Source organism: Sciurus carolinensis, chromosome 15 (genome assembly GCF_902686445.1).
Source record: "Sciurus carolinensis chromosome 15, mSciCar1.2, whole genome shotgun sequence".
Lineage (NCBI taxonomy): Eukaryota > Metazoa > Chordata > Mammalia > Rodentia > Sciuridae > Sciurus > Sciurus carolinensis.
Window position 1 is genome coordinate 54,711,831 of NC_062227.1, and position 26,027 is coordinate 54,737,857.

General features: G+C 34.1%; 1 protein-coding gene and 1 non-coding gene across 2 annotated transcripts in view; one reads left to right on the top strand and one right to left on the bottom strand.

Annotated features, from left to right (window-relative positions):
* The window catches only part of Pias2 (protein inhibitor of activated STAT 2), an 89,789-nt gene that overhangs the window by 13,101 nt on the left and 50,661 nt on the right, over nt 1-26,027 (bottom strand). Inside the window, 8 exon segments of the mRNA XM_047526228.1 lie at nt 7,550-7,643; nt 7,646-7,720; nt 9,032-9,136; nt 9,139-9,149; nt 12,932-13,092; nt 19,421-19,494; nt 21,956-22,061; nt 23,638-23,772. Coding sequence (XP_047382184.1) covers nt 7,550-7,643; nt 7,646-7,720; nt 9,032-9,136; nt 9,139-9,149; nt 12,932-13,092; nt 19,421-19,494; nt 21,956-22,061; nt 23,638-23,772 — 761 coding nt within the window.
* Nucleotides 25,949-26,022, top strand: Trnag-ccc (transfer RNA glycine (anticodon CCC)). Its single transcript has one exon. It is a non-coding gene; the product is annotated as a tRNA-Gly (tRNA).

Here is a 26,027-nt window from a genome sequence, read left to right on the forward strand (position 1 = left end):
GGGATGTGACTCAGTGGTCAACGTTCCTGAGTTCAATCTCCAGTACCCTCCCCAAAATTAAACATATTGTTGAAAAAGTTGAGACTTGAAGAAAGATGACCGTACTCTATTTAACCTGCATTTTCTCTTAACCCAGGGTGAACAACTAGAACTTCCTAAGAAAAACATTTTGAATGTATATGAGAAGCTAAGCATCATTACTGATCCTGTCAGCCATCTCACCAACAAACAACCAGATTCAAAAAGTGTGCAAAACATTTAAGGTGAGCACCCCAAAGCACCACTGGTTGACTACTGTAAGCTTCATGAAGGCTGAAAGGAAGCATTACAAAGATGAATAAAGTGCAACTTTCTTAGAAACTTAAAGTAGGACCAGGGTGAAAAAGTTAGCTGGGATGACAACTTGGGACCTTTAGATGTCCATTCTCTTGGTTTAAACATTTTCTGTTATCTAATTACTAAATGCTGGTAATGAGACATGATCACCTATTTGTATGATATTCTTCATACTCTTGATAAACTACGTCCTAACATGATTATTTAACTACTTAAATAATCAGAATCTATAGAAACAGGTCCTTCTAAGACTGGTTTGTGTTACACCATGAGGACCTTGTCTAGCTGTTATTCCATACTACTTATTGAAAACAGACTGGAAATAAGGAAATCAAAGTCATCTTGAGAGCACACATATGGTTGTGCTGGCAAACCTACACTAGCCTCAGAAAAGTAAATAATCAGAGGTCACAGTTCAGAAACCTTAGATTAAAACCTCATCAATTCAGGAGGCATATGGAATATAATATGCTTGACATGAAAACATAAGCCTGGCATTTCAAAACACATTTTCCAGAGTTAAAAGAAAGTCATCTTCCAAAGATAATCTGCCTAGGAAAGAATCAAGAGACTCCTTGGTCTCCAATGGAATCTGAAGATCTAAAATCACAAGCAGGATATGAATAATATTAGAAAAGGGAAAATCTGAAGGAGTAAATGGAAAATTTGGCAAGAAATAAGAGAAAATAACCAAAAGTGTTTTCACACATGAGCCTACCCACCCAACTCCCAGGAGTTCAAATCAGAAGGAGGAACACAGAGGGTAAAGAGGAGGAAGAGACCAGGTATGTCTTAGGGAGGGATCTTAAAACATGGGGTTCTGATTATTATGGTTGCCTCTCAGTATTATTAATTTTTATATATATATATATATATATATATATATATATATATATATATATATATATATATATTTTGTTTGTTTTATTTTGTTTTGTTTTGTTTTGTTTTATTTTGTTTTTTGGTAGCGCTGGGGATTGAACCCAGGGCTTTTTGCATGTGAGGCAAGCACTCTACCAACAGAGCTATATCCCCAGCCTCATCAGCACTAATATCTTAATTCTACTTTTTCTCAAAATGTAAGAGGAAAATTTTCAAAGACCCAACAAATGCATATATATAAAAAAGTTTCATTTAGTTTTGAAAATTCCTACTTAAAAGTACACTTAAACTATTATCTTTTCTCTGCCACTGGAAAAAACTAAAAGGAAAATGTCAAGGGCTAGTATAGTTCAGTGGTAAAGCTCCAGCTTAGCATATGCTAGGTTCTGGGTTTAATTCCCAGCAGGTCCCACCAAAAAAAAAAAAAAAAGTTTCAGTTTTATAAGAAAAAGATAATGCCTTTCTTCCTAACACTTACCCTTTTCTTCCTTTGAGATGTCACTGGAGATTTTCTTTTGTCTTGATTCTACTTTGACCTTATATCTGATTTATAGAAATCAGCAAACCAAACTCTTTCCTTCCCAAATCCACTGACTTATTTCTAAAGAACAGAGAAGTCAACGTCCCTGTACTCTGTCATCACAGAACACTAATTATTGCATATATCTTATTTACATAACATGAAACCTCAAATAATTAAAAAACTATTCATGCTTCTGCCATAACAAAATGTTGACCGTCAAAATGTAAAAAATCGAATGGAGGTACAAAGTATTAAATCAACTTATAACATCACCTGAAAAGCTAAACCATTTTACTGTTGACTAATTCCTATTACATGAACTTTGTAAGCATTACTACAAATTCAACTTTATATAGAATGGGTGTAGTTATTAGAGTTGTCAATTACAGATTGGTAACAGATTCTTGTTTTTAATCAAATCTTTACGAGGACTACACTCACAAATATGATTCTAAAACCTATGTAAAAAAATAGATGATTTATACATATTAATAATAGGATCCACGGAAATATGTAAATGGCTATGTCTTATGAAATTATGGGTATAAAAATGTGATTCTATAAAGTAATAAAGATTTTTAAAACAGCCTTTAAAATTTGTTATGGACTCCTCATGGGATTGGTAATAACACATACAGGCACAGTATTAATTATTCAAGTGTACATATACACTTTAAATTTTTGTAACTTTATCCATAATATCACAGCACAAAAGCAAATTGCTAGAATGCTTCCAGATAGCAAATACTAGAATTCTGGATCACATATTACATACAGGGAATTTATACCAGTCTCAGACACAGATGCCTGAAAATGAGTTTCTGGTTTGTTTGGGGGTTTTTTGGTGATAGTAGGGTTGAACCCAAGACTGCTTACCACTAAGTAACATATCTAGCCCTTTTTATTTTTAGAAAGGTCTCACTAAGTTGTCAAGACTTGGCATCAAATTGGGGATCCTCCTGCCTCAGTCTCCCAAGTGCTGGAATTATAGGCATGTGCCACCAAGCCTGGCTGCTAAGTTGATTTTTATTCATATACCTGAAGCTCACCATGTGCTCCCACTTCATGATCATGAAAGAATAAAGATTTAAATTTGCCACTAATTCTTAATGCGTAAGCCTGAGACATACATATTTATTTCCTACTGTTTCCTGTCTCCTTATTAAAACCAAATTAACCATTTGATTTTGAAGAGTGGGGCAAGAGTCATCCAATGTAAAATATATCAATACAGAAGAATGTTAAGTTTTCTAAGTGTTTCAGATGGTACCAGTTTCTTCCAACAAGAATTATAAAACTCTTAAAACTTAAATCTTAAAACTCTGCTAGGGCTTGACATGGTGGCTCACGCCTGTAATCCCAGAAGCTCGGGAGGCTGAGGCAGGAGGACTACAAGTTCAAAGCTGACCTCAGCAACTTAGGAGACCGTAAGCAACTTAGCAAGACTCTGTCTCAAAAAAAAAAAAAAAAACACACACACACAAAAAAACAGTCTGTGGATGAACTCAGTTGTTAAATTCCTCTGGGTTCAATCCCTGGTAACAAAAAATAAATAAATAAGTAAAACTCCACTAGGTAAGCAAGAAAAGGGGTTAGGATACCATCAAAATGATAACAGAAGTTCTTTCTACATGAGAGAACTGTTACTTTCTTCTTAGTGCTCTATAAAACTGTTTATAAGAATTAATTTTTACTAAAACAATATGCCTTTAAAATAGTTGCTCACATATGATTTCTGGATTTTAAGTCAAATAGTTTTCTGGATCTCTCATCTACTCATTCATTTGCTTATTGTCATTGATTATGAACTCCTAAGATAAACTAACACAGCTGAAGAAAACCACAGAAATTCTAAATTGAGACGCAAGAGAAGACATGAAAAAAAAAATGATGATGAGGTACAAAATCCCATAAGTCCAAGAGTAGTAAAGGATTACAGAGAGGATATAACCATAGTGTAAGCCTACTCTCTGACATTTTGACAGCTGATATGCAGTCTTAACACAGAAAAATGTGATAGCACAAAACGCCAACTATTTGTGTTTAGAAAGCTTCAATACAAAGTTTTTCCACGCATCTTTCATTTAACTAAATCCACTGAATGTTATAAAAAAGAATAAAAATGGTTCCCTTTTAAAAACTAGTAAGTGGCTGTAACATATACTCTTCTCCTAGTTTAATAGCATCAATGCTGAGAACCATTCATCACTGCACTCCAGATTTCACAACCCACACCTTCCTGTTCATCCTGCCTGGCTGCCTTCATTCCATAACACACTTCTAGATGATCACCACTAAAATTCTCTTAAGGAGAGCTGCACTACCTAATTGGAATAAAACTGCCATAGAACATATCCTGGATACTACTTTTATTAATGCCACCTAAGAACCAATCAGTTTAAGCAGTAAGTTCTTTAAACCATTAAGTGAATTCTGACATCTTAAAGGAATAGCATTTATTAAATGCCTTTCAAACATCTTATGACAAAATTCATTTTATTATTCCTAATATTAAAGCACTCCTGGAATAAGCTCTCCTTGGTCACAGTGGATATCATTTTAATACATAATTATAAGACTCCTAAGATTAAGTTCAGAATTTTCATTTATCTTTCCATGTAAACCTATTCTTATATAAGGATGATAATCTAGTTTGGGTACTGAGGTTTATGTTGATTTCATGGAAGCAGATGGGTAGCTGGAATTCATACAGAATTCTTAAACTGTCATGTGTTGATTTAATCACACATTTTCACATTATACTTACCAGAGTTAGTTTTTCCTTTCTTTTCAACTTAGATGAGGGGTCTTAACATTTACTTCTATACTAGCTTACCACAGATATAAACTACTCTTATTTCTCTGCATTCTGTGGTTACTTCCGATTTTGTTACCCAATGTATATGCCATTCCTCCAGTATCATGTACCCATCAGGAATTGATAAAATATGGTATAGGACACTCAAAGGATTAGATCTTGTGGCATGCCACCAGCAACTCTCTAATATCACATTGACTCCTGAGCCAGAGGCACTATGCATATCTTTTAACAAGGAATGGATTCAGCTAAATACAGTATTTGCAACTCATCTTTTCAGAAAATTCTAAATGATATCAGAAAGTAATATGTAGAAATACCATATCTAAGCAATTATTTTTCTGATTCCATACTTCAATAAGCACTTCAAAATTATATTTTCCTTTTTGTCAAATTGTAGAAATGCCAAACAAAATGCCTCAAGGAGAAATAAATGATCAGTATATCAGAAGAACCCACACTAATTACATTCATCTTTTTCTATTCCACTAAAACCTCTTTCTTATAGGTAAAAGAAAATATAAGTCCTTAGATATATAAATCATATCTAAAATATATGTATTTTACAAGGAAGAATGCAGGTTTAATTCTTAGGAGTAACTATAAAAATTGTAAGTTTTTTAAAAGTTACAAAAAAGAATGCTGCTGAAGTATACCAAGTATAATTCCATTTATATAAAATGTCTAAAACAGGCAAATTAGGGGATAAAAAGAAGATCAATGGGTGCCTAGATCTGGAAAGTACATAGGAATAACTGGCAAAAAGAAATATGATGTTTTTGGGTTTGGAAATAACTGTAACTGACTTGTAATAATTGGTTATATGACTATTATAAATTTAATAAAAAGGAATGAATTGTGGTGTTCCAAAATTAGGATGAGTGAATTTTAAGGGATGTAAAAAAAAAATTAGACAAAAATAAATGGACTGAGAAGCCAGAGATGAGACTAGCACTTTAAAATCTGAAAGAATGTGTTAATGGCTTGGTCAAAACATTACACATTCCAAAATCTTTGAGAAGCACCTGTCATTAAACACTCAGACCCATTTTTCCAACAGATTGGAATGGTTTCTGTCAAAGGAGTCATAACCAGTGCAGGTAAAATGCACTATTTGCTCTTATTTTGCCCTGTAGGGGGAGAAAAGGCAGGGGAATCAATTCTCATTGAGTAACTACTATGTGCCTGATAACAAAAAGCTAAGTTCTTTTATTAGCTCATTGAAACCTGACAGCAGTCCTATTAGATAGGCATTATCTCATCCCATTTTACAGAACAGAAAAAGGTGGCTGAACCAACTTAAGGATTTCAACCAAAACCACAGAGTAAAGAAGCAAGTGCCAGAACTGATACTCATCTATTCCACATTCTATTACACCAGACTTCCTCACACTGATCTGAGATGCATGAAAAAAGGTTCCTCACACACAAAAAATTTAAGAAACCACTTTCTCAAAGGACCACTAAAGCTCAGGAAATAACACCATGAGTTAACAAATGGAATAGCATCAAATTTAAAAGCTCTGCACAGCAGAAAAGAAATAATTAGAAATGTAAAGAGAGAACCTACAGAATGGGAGACAATCTTGCTAGCTACTCTCTGACAAGCATTGTTATCTAAAAATATTAGAGTTTCAAAAAACTCAAAAGGTTTTTGAGTTTCAAAACACACACACACACATACAAAAAAAATCAAATAACCCAATTAATAAATGGGCAAATGAACTACACAAACACTTTTCAAAAGAAGAAATATAAACAGCCAACAATACATGAAGAAATGCTCAAAAACATTAGCAATTAGGGAAATGTAAATCAAAACTCACAGCAACCAGAATGGCAATCATCAAGAATAGTTGGTAGAGTGCTTGCCTCACAAGCACAAGGCCCTGGGTTCAATCCCCAGCACCGCAAAAAAAAGTTAAAAAGAATATAAATAATGAATGAATACTGAAGAGGGTGTGGAGAAAAAGGAACACTTTTAAATTATTGGTGCAATTGGTGAATGGTACAACCGCTATGGAGTACCAGTATGGAGGTTCCAAAAAAGACTAAGAATGGAACCACCACAGGACCCAGCTATACCACTCCTCAGCATTTATCCTGAAGAATTAAAGTCATCACACTGTAGTGATATGTGCTTATCCATGTTTATAGCTGCACAAGTCACAACAGCCAAACTATGGAACCAGCCTAAATGCCCATCAATGAATAGATAGATAAAAAAAATATGTGGTATACAGACATAATGGAGTTTCATTCAGTCATAAAGGAAAATGAAATATGTCATTTGTAGAAAAATGGATGGAACTCAAGACCATTATGTTAAATGAAATAAGCCAAAGTCAGAAGGTCATGGGTCATATGTTTTCTCATATATGGAAGGTCAAGAGGACAAACAAAAAAAGCATGGTGTGGGGGGGCAGTGAACTCATGAAAATCAAAGGGAGATGAGTAGAGGAAAGGGATCAGTGGGTAGGAGAGAGGGAAGGGAGGAGGAAGTGCTTGGGAGTGATACTGGCCAAATTATACTGTTATATAGTATACATGTATGAATATGTAACAACAAATCCTATCATTACATACAACTATAATGCAACAATAAAAATAAAAATGAAAGAAAAAAATTGGTAGTTAAAAAATTTCAAACAAATGGTATGCCTCTACTTCATGTACAGAGAACAAGATGTATCCCATTGTTTACAATACAAATAAATTAAAAATAAAAAAAATTTAAAAATTAAAAAATAACAAAGGGTATCATATATGAAATAAATACCTCAAACCCTTACTTGCCAGACATGTGACTATTTTCATCAAAATTTGTTTTCCTATAATAATGTACTTTCTTGAAAATAATTCATCAGAACAAAAGCAAATTAAAATTGCCTTCTATGGTTATGCAACTTCTCAAAGAGATATTTACAAATCTATCCTAAGAACAATCAGTTGCAAGGTAATGAACAATAGTGAACTATAAATTAACAAACCCTTTGGTTGGGCTGCTTTGTGTTTCTGACATAAAGATGCATTTCCTCTTGGCAGGAGGGTCTTCCTCTTCATCAGAAGAGCTTTCTATTGTAGGTCAATAACATCCACTTTCTTCTTGCTTGCCTCACTGGCTACAGTCACTGAACAAGGCTTACTGAGTACACTTGAAGCTGGATGCAGAAAAACAGAAGGAAAAATCAATCAAAGGTATAATACAAACTCTATCCATGACAGTCTTAACTACGTAGCATATGATAGTAAAACACAGCCAAGGAAGCAATTACTCTATGCCACTGATGGAGTTCAGCTCCCTAACTCCAGATGTCTATAAATAGCTGCTAACTTGGAGAGGCAACATGAGCATCACTTTTTGACAGAGGTCAAAAGCCTCTTTAGACAGCATGCTCTTAATTCTCTCTAGCATGTCACTGAACTCCGTTAGATCCTGCTACTACTCATGCAATCTTCTCAGGTTAGCAGTTACTGCATAGAGATATCTCAGGGGTTAGGAAAACTGTTCACAGGGTAAATAAAGAGTGTGTGCTTCACCAGTTGCACATTCTCACAAATATGTGGCCCAGTTAAGTCAGAATAAGGTGTTTCCATTCTAGTAATCATGTTTACAACCAATTTATAGACTCCTCACCATGAGCAAAAACCTGATAAAAATTTTCAACTTGATAAACTAAAAAAAAAATCTGAACCTTCTCACCAAGTTATTTAGACATTTATAGCTTTTTCTTATGAATCATCTACTAATCACCAAGGTTCTTTCTGCCCATTAAGACAGTCTCATATGTTATATATCAACTCACATTTAATATAAAAATGTATTATTCTTATACTCTAGTCAAAAATTAATGCTAGTTGATAAAGGGAAAAGAAGCAGTAACTATCAATTAAATCACTCCCCACTCTTCTCAAAGAAAAGGGAAACCTTGGCAACTGCACTATTAACAGGGAAATAACTAATATTAGTAAAAATCTTTTAGTTTTTCTTCTCTTTTTTACTTCGGTGCAACCCCTCTATTCCACCTGGGGTTTTGCCTACAGAAACTCTCAAGGGCTGGGGATATAGCTCAGTTGGTAGAGTGCTCGCCTTGCAAGCACAAGGCCCTGGGTTCAATCCCCAGCACCGCAAAAAAAAAAAAAAAAGAAAGAAACTCTCAACAAAATTCTAAAAAACTACCTATATGTCATTTCTAACTTTTCATTTTATAGTCAACATCATCTATTAAAATTATTTGGGTGACTCGTTTATTTTACATATGACAACTATACCATGAAAAGTTGTAAGATGTTATTAAAACTTCTGCATATTTCATAAGAAATTACATTTGTGACAGATGATCAAAAGATCAAACTTAGCGAAATGAAATCCAAAAGAGTTCTAGTGGCCAAGGTTCATTATAAAGATAACATTATACAAATCTCCTGGCTTTGCTCTCAGGTGCCTTTCTGCACATACTTCTATTTTGCACAGGTTGGGCTGGATACTTTCATAGCTTCTTTCTTCGGTCTCATTGGACACCAAGAACCATCTTCTTGGAATTTGATTTCATCCACATCAGAACAGTCATTGAGATTTCCATAAAAAGCCTGAAAACCAATTAAGTTACACATATCAAAGGCTTATTCAAATATGAAGAAGTGTACAAGAGAGACAAAAGTAATGTCTTCTGACTTTTTTTGATATTTCAATACCAAACACTTCACAGCCCGCTTCCTCCTAGGACTGATTATTTACTTATTTGTAGTTTTAAATATTTGTTTACTTTTATTCATTTATTTTTGTGTAACTGGGGATTGGGCCTAGGGTCTCATTCATGCTAGGCAAATGCTCTACCACTCAGCTAACTCATGAGTCAAGTTTTAGGTGTGTAACAGGCAATGTAAAGGTTAAGTGATTCACTGAGTATAATCTACAGCATCAGTGACTAAAACAGAAATACACATCTGGAGTCTCCAAGCCATGAGTGGCATTTAAGAACAACCTCAAATACAGTTCATAAAAAACAAACATAAGTAGACAAAGGTTATTATACAATAAAATAATTTAAAAGCTTTAATATTGAGAAAAATAGGAAAACAAGTGGGAAGAAAGAGCAATAAAGTCTTAATAAATTTTAAATAACTCAAATCATATATATTTTGTGACCAAAATGGAAATAAATTTGAAGTCAGAATTAGAAAAAATATCTAGAAATTAAATGCTTCGTAAGAAAAAATAAAAACAAAAATCAGAAAGCATTATGAACAGAATGAAAATGGAAAATACAATAAAATTTGTGAATTATAGCTAAAGCAGTAATAAATAGAAAATAGCACTAATACTCCCCTTTTTAGAAAAGGTCTCAGACCAATAACTATGAAATTAGATAAAGAGCAAATTATAGTTAAACATAAAATAAATATTTTAAAAGGGAAATAAAAGAACAGAGCAGGAAAAAATGAAATAGAAAAAAAAATCAATTAAAGTAAAAGGCTAGTTCTCAGAACAGATCAGTAAAACTGACAAACTTTTATCAGATTTATCTGAATTCACTCAAGAAGCAATAGTAGCCTGAGAAGCTGGTACACACAGCAAAGAGGATAAATTTCCAATAAGTATGCTGAGTAAAAAAAACGAGACAAAGGAAGCACATACTTTACCATTCTATTCATATAAAATTCTAGAAAATGCAAATTAATCTACAAAAACAAAGCACATCTGTGTCTGCCTGAGGACTGAGTAAAAGGGAAAGATCAGAAAGACACATATAAAATGAGTGTGATAGACATGCTCATTATCTTAATTGGGATGAGGAGTTTACATATATATGTGTCCAAATTTATCAAACTGTATATGTTATATATATGCAGCATTTATACCTCTATATAGCTGATACAGATAAAGGAGGGAAAAAATGCCTCCTTTATGAGGCATTTATTTACCCTAATCATACTAAACTTACAAGAATAGAGCAATGATACAGGTAGTATCTCAAGTTCAAAGATGAGCTATTCAATAAATGTTGAGACTATTAACAATGAGTGGCAAAGTGGTAGAATACTTAACCTTAATGGAATTGCCTACTTTCTACCCTAAAAAGTTTCTTTCCCATCCCAATATTTCTCACACAGTATATTTCTTTGCCTCCACAGCACTTAATATGCAACATCTGACAGATAACAAGGTATTTGTAAATATTATGTTTAATGAATTCTTGAAGGAATGCATGACAGAATGAAGAACTGCAAGACTGAAAAACAATTGATAAATATATCTGATGAAAAACAAGTGAATGTATACAGAAAACCTTTACAACTTCTTAAAAGCACTAAGGGCAGAAATTTAAAAGGAACAGACCCCTAATGAAACAAAAATGTGAAACTTTTTAATGAAAAAGAAGTTACAAGTACAATTAAAAGGCACACAAGGGCTGGGGATATAGCTCAGTTGATAAGAGTGCCTACCTCTCATATACAAGGCCCTGGGTTCAATACCCAGCACCACCACCAAAAAAAAAGGGGCGGGGGGGGGGGGGGGGGGGCAAACACACCAGGAAAACGAATTTGACACATGTGGACAATTAAATTAATACCCTTACTATTTAATGACCACTTACAAATCAGTAAGAAAAAAGATGAACAATGCCATAGAAAAAGGAAACACTAGCAGGTTATTCACAAAAGATATTATAATGATCAACACATGGAATAAATAGATATCTGATAATTCTAACGAAATAAGAAGTAGAAATCCAATCAATGAGTCAAGATTTTCAATCAGGAAATGGTAGACTTTTTTTTTTAAGATTTAATATGTAAGAATGGTAAGAGGGACTAAGAAGTGGGCGATATACCTGTTGGGAGGAGACCATTTTACTACTAGAATAAACAATTTACTGCTGCAAGGCACCATAATAAGACTATCTAAAACTATACACTTTTTTTGAATCAACATTTCTAAGATCTTAAGAACTCCATAAATATACACAAAATGTTACCTTCCAAAATGTTCAAATCATAAGGCAACTTAAAACAGAAAAAATAGAAATAAAGAGTATCCTAAAATATTAAGGTACAAAAAGACAGGAAATATGAAACTCTCTCAGATGGTTCAAAACAAATCTATAAATAATAATAATTCTGTCTGCACCCACTCATGCAACACATATACAGACAGAATGTAAAGAAGAAACTTCCACAGAAGGTTAACAACTACTGCATCTGGGTCAAGGTGATACTGGAGGCTGCCCTACTGTTACGATTTCTCTGCAATTTGAAATTCTTTCAAAATAAGCTATAAATATCACAAAAATATTCCAGCAAAAAAGAAGTTTAGAGGAAAAAGTAAAAATCACATTCTCTCTGAATTGTCCTGTTACTCCCAAGTAAAACTCTTCCAGAAAGAAAAGTTTTCACCATATATTGAGTGAAAATCATGTAAGGAAAGTATGATTTAAATATTTTTAATGTCAATTACAAAGTCAATACCATCAGAAGGGATTACTAATTATTTCAATCACCTTATTAATTTTATTAATTGTATTTTCTAAATCTTACAGTGGTACATGGATGATGTATTATTAAAAAAAAAAGTCACTCAAAAAAAAGGACAACTCACTTATTCAATATTATTTCCTATAATTTTCAAAATTCTGACATTTAAACGTTTAGAATTTGGGCTCCAGCATCAGAATAACCTGAGAATGAATTCCAGAATGAAACTACCAGCTCTGTAATGTAACTATCTATCCTACCACTTTGTGGTTTATTTCAAAGACCCTAATTGCTATTATAAGATATTTTAGGGAAAGAAAATGATATCACTAAGTAGATTTCCCTTTTTCCTATGGGCTTTTATAAAATACGATCTTGGGAGGCAAAGATAAAAGGAAACTGCAAACCTACTTTCCCTGATACAAATTATATTACAGGTTTGGCATCCCTGATCCAAAAATCTGAAACTATTTTGAGGAATAAAAGGACATTCAAAAACTTTCAGGTTTTGGAGCATTTTGGATTTGGGATATTCAGATTAGGAATGCTCAACTGGCAAAATCTGAGTATCCCAAGTCTGAAATACTCTAAACTGTAAAACACTTTGGTCCCAAGCATTTCAGTTAATGGATACTCGACCTGTAAAAAAAAAACAAGGAGCCAGTAACCTGTTTAAAAAGAAGACTATGTATAATTAAATGGAAAATAGACAAACACCTGAATTTTATGCTAGAGCAAAATTTATAAGACTGTACTGAAGAAAGACATAGCCAGTAACTATTCAGAGAGATACACTGGGCTGGGGGATAGAGATCAGTGGTAGAGCTTGTGCTTAGCATTCAAGAGGTCATAGGTTGGATCCCTAAGCACAAAAAAAGAGGGTACCACATACTTACCCATCTAATATTAGACTTTCATAGGCAGCTTTTTTGTCACACACAGGACAAATCCAGGTGGGCTTCTTCTCATTCATTTGTAGATAAAGGGCAGCATCAAAGCACTGTAGATGTGTACAAGTCACAGCACGGCACGGGATTGTCAGCCTCATTTTTCCTAACTACAGAACAGGTAATACAACATGGAAAGTAGTTTTATAAGGAGAAAAAAACCTCAAAGGGAGCAGAGACAATCAAAACAGTCTGAAGCTATAAAATTGATCAAAATGAAAAAAGAAATTCAAACCTAAGTTTATTACCATTACTATTTTTTTTTTTAATTCCAAATTGCCTAAAGTTTTTTTTTTTTTTTTTTTTGCGGTGCTGGGGATTGAACTCAGGGACTTGTGCTTGCAATGGAAGCACTCCACCAACTGAGCTATCTCCCCAGCCCTGCCTAAAGGTTTTTGAAAGAGCATTTCACTTTTTCAAAATAAGCAATGCATAAATGCACTGGTACAAAAAGACACAATGAAAACAATACTTCTTCTCAACTGGTCCCCAGTTTTCCTATTTAAGGAAACAATGTTTTTTTCATAGATGTCCAATGCATAAATCACAAATATTTAAGGAAATTATTTCCCCACAAATGATGGCATATTTTACACACAATTCTGCACCTTAACCAGTTGCATAATTTGGTGGCTATTATACACAAGTCAGTATATATAAAGCTCCCATTATACAAAGGCAAAATTTATTTAATAGGTAAGTATACTAGTGATGGACATGTAAATTGTGTCCAATCTATCTTTTTTTCCTTGGGGTGGAGGAGAGGCAGTACACTGGGGATTGAACTCAGGGCACTAGACATTGAGTCACATCCCCAGTCCCAGTCCTATTTTATTTTGTTTAGAGACAGGATCTCACTGAGTTGCTTAGTGCCTCGCTTTTGCTAAGGCTGGCTTTGAAGTCAAGATCCTCCTGCCTCAGCTTCCAGAGTCACTGGCATTACAGGCGTGCGCCACTGGGCCTGGTTGCTTCCAATCTTTGTAGTGAGAAAAGTTAAATACCTAGGAATTAAATTTTGAGGTCAAAGGGAAAGAACATGTATGATCTCAGTCCCAATGACACCTTCCACAGAGGTACCTACTCACTTATACACACATTTACATGTTTAAATGTTTTTAGTTCCATGTGACCTTGTCGATAGTTATTGAATTATTTGATCTTTATGAGGTGAGAAATATTCCAAGAGTTGTAAACTACATTTCTGTTAAGAGGTAGTAGAGCCTCTTCTACTTCTAAGAGTCACCTGTGTTTCTAAGAACTATTGATTCATATATAGCCTTTCCTCAGTTTTCATTTGGTCATTAATCTTTTGTTATATATTTAAAGGATTTCTTTACATGAGACACATCAGTGTGGTGTGTTTGATATAAGCTGAAGCACACTTTTCGTTTATGACAATTTTTTACTATTGCATAATCAAATGTCAATTTTCAATGTACTTTTCTATAATTAAAATGTTTTGTTCAACAGCTATTTTAATTGGTTTAGCTATACTGCATCAACATATACATAATCCTCAATTGAGATCAGATCATATTTTCTACATAACCCTTAAAATCTCCCCATATAGTTTCTTTACCAAAAATATCTCCACTTATAATCAGCTCTGGTAATTTGGTTCAAAGTATTTCTTCTACTAGATCCTAAGCTCCACAAGGACAGGTTCTACATCTGCTGCCCACTGTAATTTCACTGTCCTAGCACTAAACTAGCTCATAGTATGTGCTCAATATTTGCTGATTGGGCAGCAGAATGAATGACTGGAAAATGGCAAAGAGATATTAAAGGAAGAGGGAAGAACTCTTATGCACTATAAAGTTTGGAAAATTTCATAACAAAATCAGAACATTCTTAATACTGCCTGGACAGTAGAATTTTTAGGATGCCTCCCCCGCTTTGGTTCATCTGTAATTGTCTAAGTGTTCTTAAATAAATACTAAGTTATTTTGTAATTTAAAAAGGAAACAATTTAGCCAAATTAACATGACAATTACTAATGCTTACAGAATTTACCTACATGCAAGTTAAAGCATTGAGTACTTTCCACTAATTCCAATCACTTTTATTTACTATCATTTATTTATGGTACTGGAAACTGAATCCAGGGCCTCACACATGCCAGGGAAGTACTCTACCACAGTGCTACATCCCCAATGCCTTTTTCCCCCTTCAGTTTTACTTCCAGACAGGATCTCACTATACTGCCCAGGCTGGCCCTGAACTTGAGATTCTCCTGCCTCTGTGTAGCTGTTTACAAGTGGGTACCACTGCATCCAGTAACACATTTAAACAATTACACCTTTTACATTTATAAATACAAAACAGTCCCCATTTTAAGAGAAAAAGGCACAAAGAATCAATCTAACACTACATGAAGTTAGAAATACGGCAGAGCTAAGATCTAGACCAAGCACTGTGCTATACTGCCTCTAGCTATACATTCATCTAGAATTCTAAAAGGCATATTAGAAGTTAAGTGTTCAAGCAAGCATGCAGTGCACTATAACTCATCATCAAGAACAGAAAAAGGTCAGAATAAAACCTGAGAAAACTTCCCCTCTTAAATAAATACTAAGTATGTACTCCCATATTTTTCCTTCTTTAAAACAGATTGTTTCTTAAGTTACCTAGAATCTTACAATATGCTGTGAGTTTTTATGGAAGCCTCCTATAATCCTCATAACCCTAAACCCAGAGAAACTGGCACCTCTATTTCTAACTTGTGTTGAAGATACAGAAGCTCAAAGGCTAAAGCAACTCACTCTCTGAGACACAGTTGGTAGAATTGTAACACATATCCTAATGCTCCTCATGCCTTTAGATGCCCCTAGCTTTATAACATTACACACGGTATTAGTTTGGGAATTTAATCATCCATTTTTCCTATTTTGCTAAGCTTCTGATTTATTAGGAATAGATGCTAACTAAATGCCTATTTGGCAGTCTGAGATAATCATGAGCTTTTCTTTTAATCTTTCAAATATAAAATGAATAGTTTTAATAGATTTTCTAAACCCAAACTATCTCTGCATTCCTGGTAGATACCCTTTGTTATCACTTATTAAACAGTATTAGCATAAATATTTTACTTATGACTTTTCAATCAATATAGGCAAATAATCACTAAAAGAGGTTGAATAAGTTACACTAACCCATTCAACAAAATGCCTACAATGATTAAAATAAGACATATCTACACACAGCAATGTATTTAGGATATAGTGTTAATTTAACAATAGCAAGCCACACAGTATATATAAGCACATTTTTTTCTAACATGCATATGATTATGAACATAAGGTTAAACTTACAAATATATCATTCCATTAGTAACATTACTTCAAATAGTAGGCCTTGATAATTTAAATTTTTCACTTTTTCCTGTTTTTATTCTAGTAAAATAATTCTATAATTAAAAAGCTCAAGAGATAAAAATCAAATCTATCTTCCCTATCCCTCAATTCCCCAGCACGCCTACTCTGCAGGACACACTGAATATCAGTAGCTGATAACACAAGGTAAAACTCCCATGCAAAAGTAAAATATTGGGCTGGGGGGAGAGCTCAGCTGGTAGAGTGCTTGCCTCACAAGCACAAGGCCCTGAGTTTGATCCCCAGTACCGCAAAAAAAAAAAAAAAAAAAAAGGCAAAATATTGTGTCCACAAATAAAACTATGCATGCTCAATCAGATCCCTCTTCAATCACTACTGTGAAATGACCTCCTGCAAGTCCTAAGGGCAGAGGTTTTAAGACTTCTTCTCATTTCCCACACTCATATCTACTCTAAATCATTTTATGAACATCTTATGAAATACAACAAACATTTCTTCCATCATGCTGAGCTATCTTTTCTTTTGTTTTTCCCAAATAAAGCCAGGGTTCACTTCTTAACCTTTCTGAGTGCCTGGAATCCTCTCCCCCAACCCCTTCTCTATCTCCCATTACTGTATTAAATCCCATGTTATTTCCAGTTAGCTGTCTGGGACTCCACTCTGCTTTCTCTAATTGAAGCTAGAACCTTCTCTTCTTCAAAAACTACCTTAATCTGCAAATGTCTGTCAGTTATCTACCCACTGAATCTTATCAGGACACCTGTGTTTGATTTTGATTTTGATTTATCCCATATTTACAATTTAGCTACCCAACCTATTTTATCACTTTGGCCTAAAGAGTCCCTCTCTTATAAAGTGCTCTGACAAAATCAAGTAAGACAAATTCTGAGGAAAAGTAGTTCAGAAATAGACCTGTTGTCACTTACTAGCAGAGAAAAGGAAACATTTAATGAACTTAACACAGGATAAAGAGGCCAGGGATATAGGTCAGAGCATATGCTTAGCATGAGTGAAGCCTTGGCTTCAATCCCCAGCACCACAAAAATACGTAAATAATTAGGCGATTTAACTTCTTCTAATAATTGAAAAGTTAATTTTCTTAAAATTGTCAACTTTATTAAAACTGATGCGTTTGAAATGAACTGCTCCCTATTCTTACATCAAAGGAATGCTAACCACTCTGATATACTACTACTGCTAAAATTAAAAGTTTGAGAATCCTTCAGTATGTTTGCCATTGTGTTTTGGATGTTCTTATACAGAATGGGCAGTCTGTTTAAAGGAGAGTAAGGTTCTAAGAAAATAAGACTTACAGAAAATAGCATTGTAACACTGTAGAACTACACAAGTAAATTGTGCAGCAGCTTTCTTCCTGATAAAATAGCTCAATATACTAAAACATAAAGGTTATATGAGTTCCCTCTCCACGCCATGACTGAACACTTACAATATAGTCTGCAATTAATGCTGAATATACTGGGGTTATTAATGATCATTTAAAAAACTATCAAACTACAATTCTTCTTAATCCAAAAACTAATTTCATTTGTGTCAATCTGTTATCAATTTTAATTTAAATATGAGAGGGAACAAAAGGTAACATGGAGATCCTCAAACGCACGTCAGAAGCTTATGCAGAGCTTGTAAGTGGAGGAGGTTATGGGTTCAAGCAACTGTCTCCTAGAAACCCCAAGATATTAATGTCCACCTCTGCTGGGGGTGCACAACTTCTGAGTTTGATAGCCACAGAGGCTAAGCAATCCCCATTTCACTAAACTCTACTACTACTATTTTTCAATAAAGGGAAATTATTTTAAATCAATGATGATAAAAAATAAAAATTTCAGGAAAAAAATAACTGTAAACACCATATTCTAGGTTAACAGGAGGTACATTTATAATCAAGACATGTACAACTAAATGTGTGCTTTAGGTTGACCAACCTGTATCATTCTTGGTTTCCTCATCTACGAAATCACTACAACTGAGCTGGGGGTGCAGTTCAGTGGTATAGTGCTTGCTTAGCATGTGTGAAGCCTTGGCTTCAATCCCATACACCTCCCCACACACACATACAATCGCACACAGTCAAGACAACTACTCAATATTGGCTCGCTAAAACCGCTAAATAAGGAGCACAGAATAGGAACTCACGTCTGACACAACTTTATGTCCATTTTTTTAAAAAACTGGACTTTTCTCACAGCGGTGAGGAGTCATCAAATGCCCCCAAAACTATATTACAGATTCCTGAGTCTATGCATTTTCTCCCTAAATATCTTCTTATTGAAAGGTCTTCCTTCCACTATACAAACTTCAGAGAAGCCTTCATCCCACTATCCCTATCCTCTCCCATCTCCTCGTATTTGGTAAGTACAATCTGCAGTTTTTTTTCATGTGAGTTGGTTTATCTCTCAAACTACAGTTAAACTTTAGGTTTCCAACAATTCATGGCAAGTCCTCAGTATTTTCTTCCTGAATTAGCTCAGCGCCAAACAGCAGGATCTCAGAATTGTTGAGTGATTTCTTACCTAAATTTCTACATAAGGATACACAAAATAAAATTATATAATTCAAAGAACATTGCAAAGACAACCTAACAATAAACCAATACCATCAATTAGCATTTATCAAGCCCTTATTTTATTGATATTTTTTTCAATACCACATGTATTCTGACAAAAGGAGCCAGTTTTTACTATATGGGCATCCCTCTATTTTATTTGCTTATCTTTTTATGCAGTGCTAAGGATAGAACCCAGTGCCTCACACATGGTAGGCAAGTGCTCTGCCACTGAGCTACAGCCCCAGTCCTACTATATGTTTATTAGCAGCTGTGGATTATCTACAGTATTAAGTATGACAGATTATTATGAGCCTAATGCTATCTTTCTTCTTTGATACAACAGCCTTTAAATCTCTTCTTCCTCTGTCACTACCTGAAGAATACAAAGAATTATAATGCTTAATCATGAAGATTTCCAAGTAGTAAAAATAAGTTCAGAATTCTATCAAATTACATCATTCATTACCACAATTATTTTATAGGGAAATTAATCATTTATACAAAGTAAAATTCCCTAGAATATTTTGCCAGTTTACTTACAGGACACATCAAGGATACTCGAAGACTAGTTGTAGCAATTTCACTATCTGGATCTGCAGTAAGTTTTTCTTTAACTTTAAAAAAAAAATGGGGGGATACAATGAAAAGTTTTTAAATAATGGTGAATATGAGCTGAAACATAAAAATATCTTATTTTAACAATTTCCCAAACACTTCAAATAGGTCAAGAAATACAAAATGTTAAAATACTAATGTATTAAATATATAACCATACTTTGGTATTAGGTTAAAGATTAATGAACACACAAACTTTAGATCACGTGTTTAAGTGAATTTTTAGGATTTCTTTTAAAAACTAAAACTGATGGTAAAGAAGAGTTACAAAATAGAAAGTTGTTCTAAGACTTAAGAACAAAACAACTAGCAGAGGAACCTGGAATGCAGCTGTACACTGAGCTTCAATGCTTTCCTAACAAATACTCATTACTAATTTTATTAGGCTACCCTAGTTATTTCTAACAATTACTAAATTTGTAAAAAGATATAAAACTTCTTATAGCTCCTTGCTGAAGAACCTGTACAACGAAAACTTTAGAACATTGAAAAAAGAAACTGAAGAAGACCTCAGAAGATGGAAAGACCTCCCATGTTCATTGACAGGCAGAATTAGTATTGTTAAAATGGCCCTACTACCAAAAGCAGTACACAGATTCAATGCAATCCCCATCAAAATACCAGTAACATTCTTCACAGAACTAGAAAAACAGTCCTAAAATTGGTTTGGAATAATAAAAAATCTAGAATAGTTAAAGCAATTCTAAGCTAAAAAAGCAATGCTAGAGGCATTGTAATCCTGACTTCAAATTATATTACAGAGCTATAGTAACAAAAACTGCATGGTACTGGCATAAAACACAAACACAGACCAATGGTACAGAATAGAAGACACAAATACACACATCTATAGTCATCTGATCCTTGACAAAAGTGCCAAAAATATACAGGAGGTGAGGGGGAAGCAGGCTCTTCAACAAATGGTGCTCAGAAAACTGGTTATCCATATGCAGAGGAATGAAATAGATCCTTATCTCTCACCCTAGACAAAAATCAACTCAAAATGAATCAAAGATCTAAGAATTAAACCAGAAATTATGCAGCTTCTAGAAGAAAATGTAGGGTCAACACTCCAGCTTGTAAGCACAAGCAATAACTTTCTCAACAAGACCCCTAAAGCTCAGGAAATAATGCCAAGAGTTAACAAATGGGATGGCATCAAGTTTAAAAGCTTCTGCAGAGCAAAGAAAACAATTATGAATGTGAAGAGAGAACCTACAGAAAGAAAAAAAATATTGCTACTGAAAGAGCATTAATAGCTAGAAAACATAAAGAACTCAAAATCAAATAACCCAATTAATAAATGGGCAAATGAACTAAACAAGTCTCAAAAGAAGAAATACAAATGGCCAAGAAATACATGACAAAACATTCAACATCATTAGCATTTAGGGAAATTCAAATTAAAATTACAGAGATTTCATCTCACACCAGTCAGAATAACGATCATCAATAATAGGGGCTGGGGTTATGGCTCAGTGGTAGAGCACTTGCCTAGTACATGTGAGGTACTGGGTATGATCCTCAGCACCACATAAAACAAACATTGTGTTCATCTATGACTACAAATATTAAAAAAAAAAAGAATATAAATAATAATAAATGAAATGCTGGAGAAGATGTGGAGAAAAAGAAACACTTTACACCATTGGTGGGATTGTAAATTGTTACAACCACTATGGAAATCAGTATGGAGGTTCCTCAAAAGTACAGGAATGGAACATAGGACCCAGCTATACCACACCTTAGTATTTATCCTAAAGAATCAAAGTTATCAAACTATAGTGATACATGCTTATCCATGTTTACAGCTGCACAAGTCACAACAGCCAAACTATGGAACCAGCCCAGGAGCCCACCAATGAATGGGCGGATAAAAAAAAAAATGTGGTATATAGACAGATTGGAGTTTTATTCAGCCATAAAGAAAAATGAAATATGTCATTTGCAGGAAAACGGACAGAACTCAGGGCCATATTATGCAAAACAAGACAAATTCAGAAGGTCAAGGTTCATTGTGTTTTCTCCTGTGTGGAAGTTAGAGGAAAAAGGAAAAGGTGGCTGGGAATCTCAGGAAAATCCAAGGGAGATGAGTAGAGAAAAAGGACGAGGGATGGGAGATGAGATGGGAGGAGGCAAGTATTAGGGAATGATATTGGCCAAATTATATTGTTATATTGTGTTCATGTATGAATATGTAACAAATCATTATTATGTACAACTATTATACACCAATAAAAACATGGAAAAATTATTATTATCTCATTTGACAACTAAAAATTACTGTCTCAGGTAATATGTTTAATTTTTTTCAACGAGGTAAAGAATACGAGTTACTGTATATGCAAGCTAATAACTACACAAATGTAATAAATATTATAAATACTGATAAGTATGTGACTTTTTGTTTTGAATCCCATTACCATATCTCATGTGCTTGGTCTTTCAAGCATTACTTACTTAGTGCTCTGGAATGATCAGGGTTTCTAATACCTTTCATTTTTAATCTCTGTAGTAACATGGCTGATGTGAGTTGCCGTACAAGATACACAGACATGGAATAATTCTACAAAGAAAGATAATCTGTGTTAAAGGCTACAGATAATATTCTCTTTACATAAAATGCTTATCTAAGAAACTATGTTTCTAAAAATAACATTCAAAATAACTTCTAGGGCTGGGGTTGTGGCTCTGTGGTAGAGTGCTTCCCTAGCATGTGTGAGGCACTGGGCTCAATTCTCAGCACCACATTAAAAATAAATAAATAAAATATAGGTATTGTGTTCGTCTACAACTAAAAACTATTTTTAAAAAGTAACTTCTAAAAAAAAAAGTCAATTACTGGGAAGAGAGCAAAATCAACTAGACTACTTCAGGGAAGATAATGCCTCACTTATTCTAAAGGTATTTCTCTTATCACTTTAAAACATCCATGGGTTGGTATGGGATGGTATGAGATGGTAAATAGCATGAATTAGTGGTTTTCAAACTGTTTACAGAACTTGTACCTTAGAGGCCACTATGAAAAATTAATTACAGTCAGAATCCTTTTATCTATTTATATAATGAGGCTCTCATATTTTCATTTAAAAATGCAGAAATGAGTTCAAATAGTGGTATGAATTAACACTTCACAATCAAGAGTTCCAATGTTTTAATTCTATTACCAAATGCTCAATAATTCTACTTTAACATTTCGCCCACATACCCACATTCATGCAATTGATTCCACAGTAAATAAAATACTTTTGATAATGCCAAACAAAATATTTTAAATTCATTTCAGTGTTCTTTTAAATACCTAATACTCAATATGCTATGCAAATTTTAGGTTCATTAATCACTTTAATTACAAAGAACAAATACCATTCCCATTATATGGCAAATCTATAGTCTTCAATGTCAATAATAATTTATTTAAAAATCTGTAAGTTATTTCCAGTTCTATAACTACCCTGGTAGTGAAACAAAATTCCTAATATAAACAAGTGCCTCAACTTTTCACCCACAAAACATTACACTTTACTTCCATGAAACAGGAACTAAAGTGATACTTAGATATTAACTGAAATCTCTTTATTTGTTAACAAGTACTTCTAAAATGTATATTCCCTGTTGTATTAACCATTCTTATAATTGATATAATTCATTTTGAGACAAAATCAGCACAAAGTCACATTTATCAATGTGAAGGTATAGAGAAAATAATTTTAAGTGAACACTTGTCTAAAAGATGGTCATGTTATGTGGCTGTTTATGTAAAGGCAGGAACATATTGTTTCTGATCACATAAGTACATTCAATTGTTTCCACCAAAGACTGATCATGCTCTGTCCTTTGCTTCTCCTTCATGGATACTAATCATCCAAAGCTTCCAGGATTTTAAGATACTACTACACACATACAAACTGTGATTAAATCATTACCATAAGGACTATAAACATATATATTTCTTACCCAGAAAATAGAGATGATACTAAAGAAACCTCAGAGTTAAAAGGTTTTAACCTTAAAAATATCTATACTACCATCCTTGAATTGAAAATGATTGCTTTTTAGAGATTACAATCAGAAAAGTGGAGCTAGTTTAACCTAAGAAAAAACAAAAAACAGCAACTTCCAGGGGATGAGAGAATATTTACCTTTCCAATTTCAGATGCCCAAGAAATGGAAATCTGGTTTGGCACAGCTGAAGACAACCTAACTAATGATGTAATATTCAAGGGACGTCCAGGGCGCTTCTGTTCAATCCCATTTTTAGGTGGTGGTGCATAGCCCTGTAACCATAAGAAATTTATTTTAAATTCTCTGTAAACATTTTCTCCAAAATAGACACAGAATCTTGTCTAATTTCAGTTACAATTTTAAACTGGAAATCACATGATCCAGAAAAATAGAATAATAAAAATCAATGTTTCCTAATTAAAATTAAAGATGCTAATACAAATCTTCTTCCTTTTTACAAGAAACCAAATTTTACAGATAAAATCCCACCTCTTTATAATAAGTCACCGTAGAAGATCCCATTCAAAATGTTTTAATGGGTGGGGAAAGAGGGAGGACAAACTTTGGAAACTTAAACCAGGTCAAGTGCACACCTGTAATTCCAGCTACTTGAGAGGCTGAAGCAGGAAGATCATCAAGTTGCCTCCCTGTGCAACTCTGATCCCATCTCAAAAACTAAAAAGAGCTAGACATGTAAATCAGTAGTACAGCAAGCATGAGGCTCTGGGTCAAATCCCCAGCACCACAAAATAAAACACAGCAGGGGAGAAAAAAACAGGTCAAGCCAATGAACAAAATTCATCACTATTTCAGTTGGCATCAAACTGGATTTTCTCTTAACAATAAACATAATTCATTTTTGTTGTGTTTTAATGGCAATAGGAACTGAACTCAAGGGTCTGACATCCCCAACACCCTTTTTAATTTTGAGATAAGGTCTAAATTGTGGAGGCTGGCCTCAAACTTGTGATCCTCCTGACTCAACCTTCTGAGTGGCTAGATTTAGAGGTGTGCACCACCGTGCCTGGCAACATAAGCACTTTGATTCATGTATATTCAATTTGCAATTACTGAAAGAGTTTATACGTTATGATTTTCAGGTTATATATTTTCAAATACATATTGCATAAAATCAAAGTTTCTTAGCTTCAGTAACATCTATGTATTGAAAAGCAGGCATTACATTTCATTAATGGTCTGATACCTTTCATGTAGTTTAATTATGTACCACTGAAAAGGAAAAAACACTAAGTTAATGATGCAACTGAGTGTTATCACTTATTTTTGTACACATAGCAAGGAAATATAAGCAAAATGAATTGACTAACATATTATTTTAGGACATAGAGATGAATCTTCTGAATCAATTTTCACACAGTCATCAAAGCATGTTTTTCCAAATGATATTCTCTTACATGTGAACGAGAGCTGTAGAGATAAAACAATCTCTTAAAACTGCTTTTCTTTTTGCTAACACCTCAGATTTCCTTGCAAGTCTCTAACATCATTTACTACATGAGTTATGCTAATACAATCTGGATCTTATGAGAATGACGACAAAAGGCTTTCAGACAACAACCAGAATTCACCCTCCTTCCTTAAAATACCTTTTAACTGCCTGTTGACTGAGAAGCTGAGGGCACGCAGCTAATCAATCAAGCCAGAGGAATAGCACCAAAGTTGTAAAAGTAAAGGCAGGCAATGACATAACCTCACAGCTGCCACATCAGCAACCATAAGACCTTTGAGTATTTCAGCAATGTTGAATTGAATACCTTACAAAGAACTCTGTACTGGTGATATTATAGAGTAGAACTAAGGAACACATCCCAGTTGTCTACTACAACTTAGGAAAATCCTTCACTGTCTTATAGAGGAAGAATAGTAATTAACTGGGAATCTACATCATAACTCTTACTCTACAACATGCAACAAAATTTTGAATATCATCAAAACTGATTGAGCAGCTGAGTACAGTGACTCAGGAGGCTAATATTGCAAGTTCAAGGCCAGTCTCAGCAACTTAGCAGCCCCTATCACAAAATTTAAAAATGAAAAGGGCAGGGGATGTGGCTCTGTGGTTCAGTGCCCCTGGGTTTAATTCCCAGTACTAAAACAAAAACAAAAACTGCGGAACAGAATAAAAGACTGAGAACTTAAGTGTGAGTGTGAGTGTGAATAGGAAGGGTACATACATCTAAATTTACTCATGTAAAATACAACAGGAAAAAAGGATAATTAAAAAGTCCTCTTATAAAAATTCTAGAAACAGATTCAGTAAGCAACGAACACAAGGAATAACAATACCAGTATTTAGGCAATTATGAATGCAAACTTTTGACTTGCCTATTTTGGGCCTAGAAGATAATTCTGTCCTTTGGTGTATCTACTGGTATGTTAGCCAAATAAAAACAATGGCACAGGGTCTCTCAAGATGATAAAAATAGGGTGGGGATATAGCTCAGTTGGTAGAGTGCTTGCCTCCCATGCACAAGGCCCTGGGTTCAATCCCCAGCACCACAAAAAA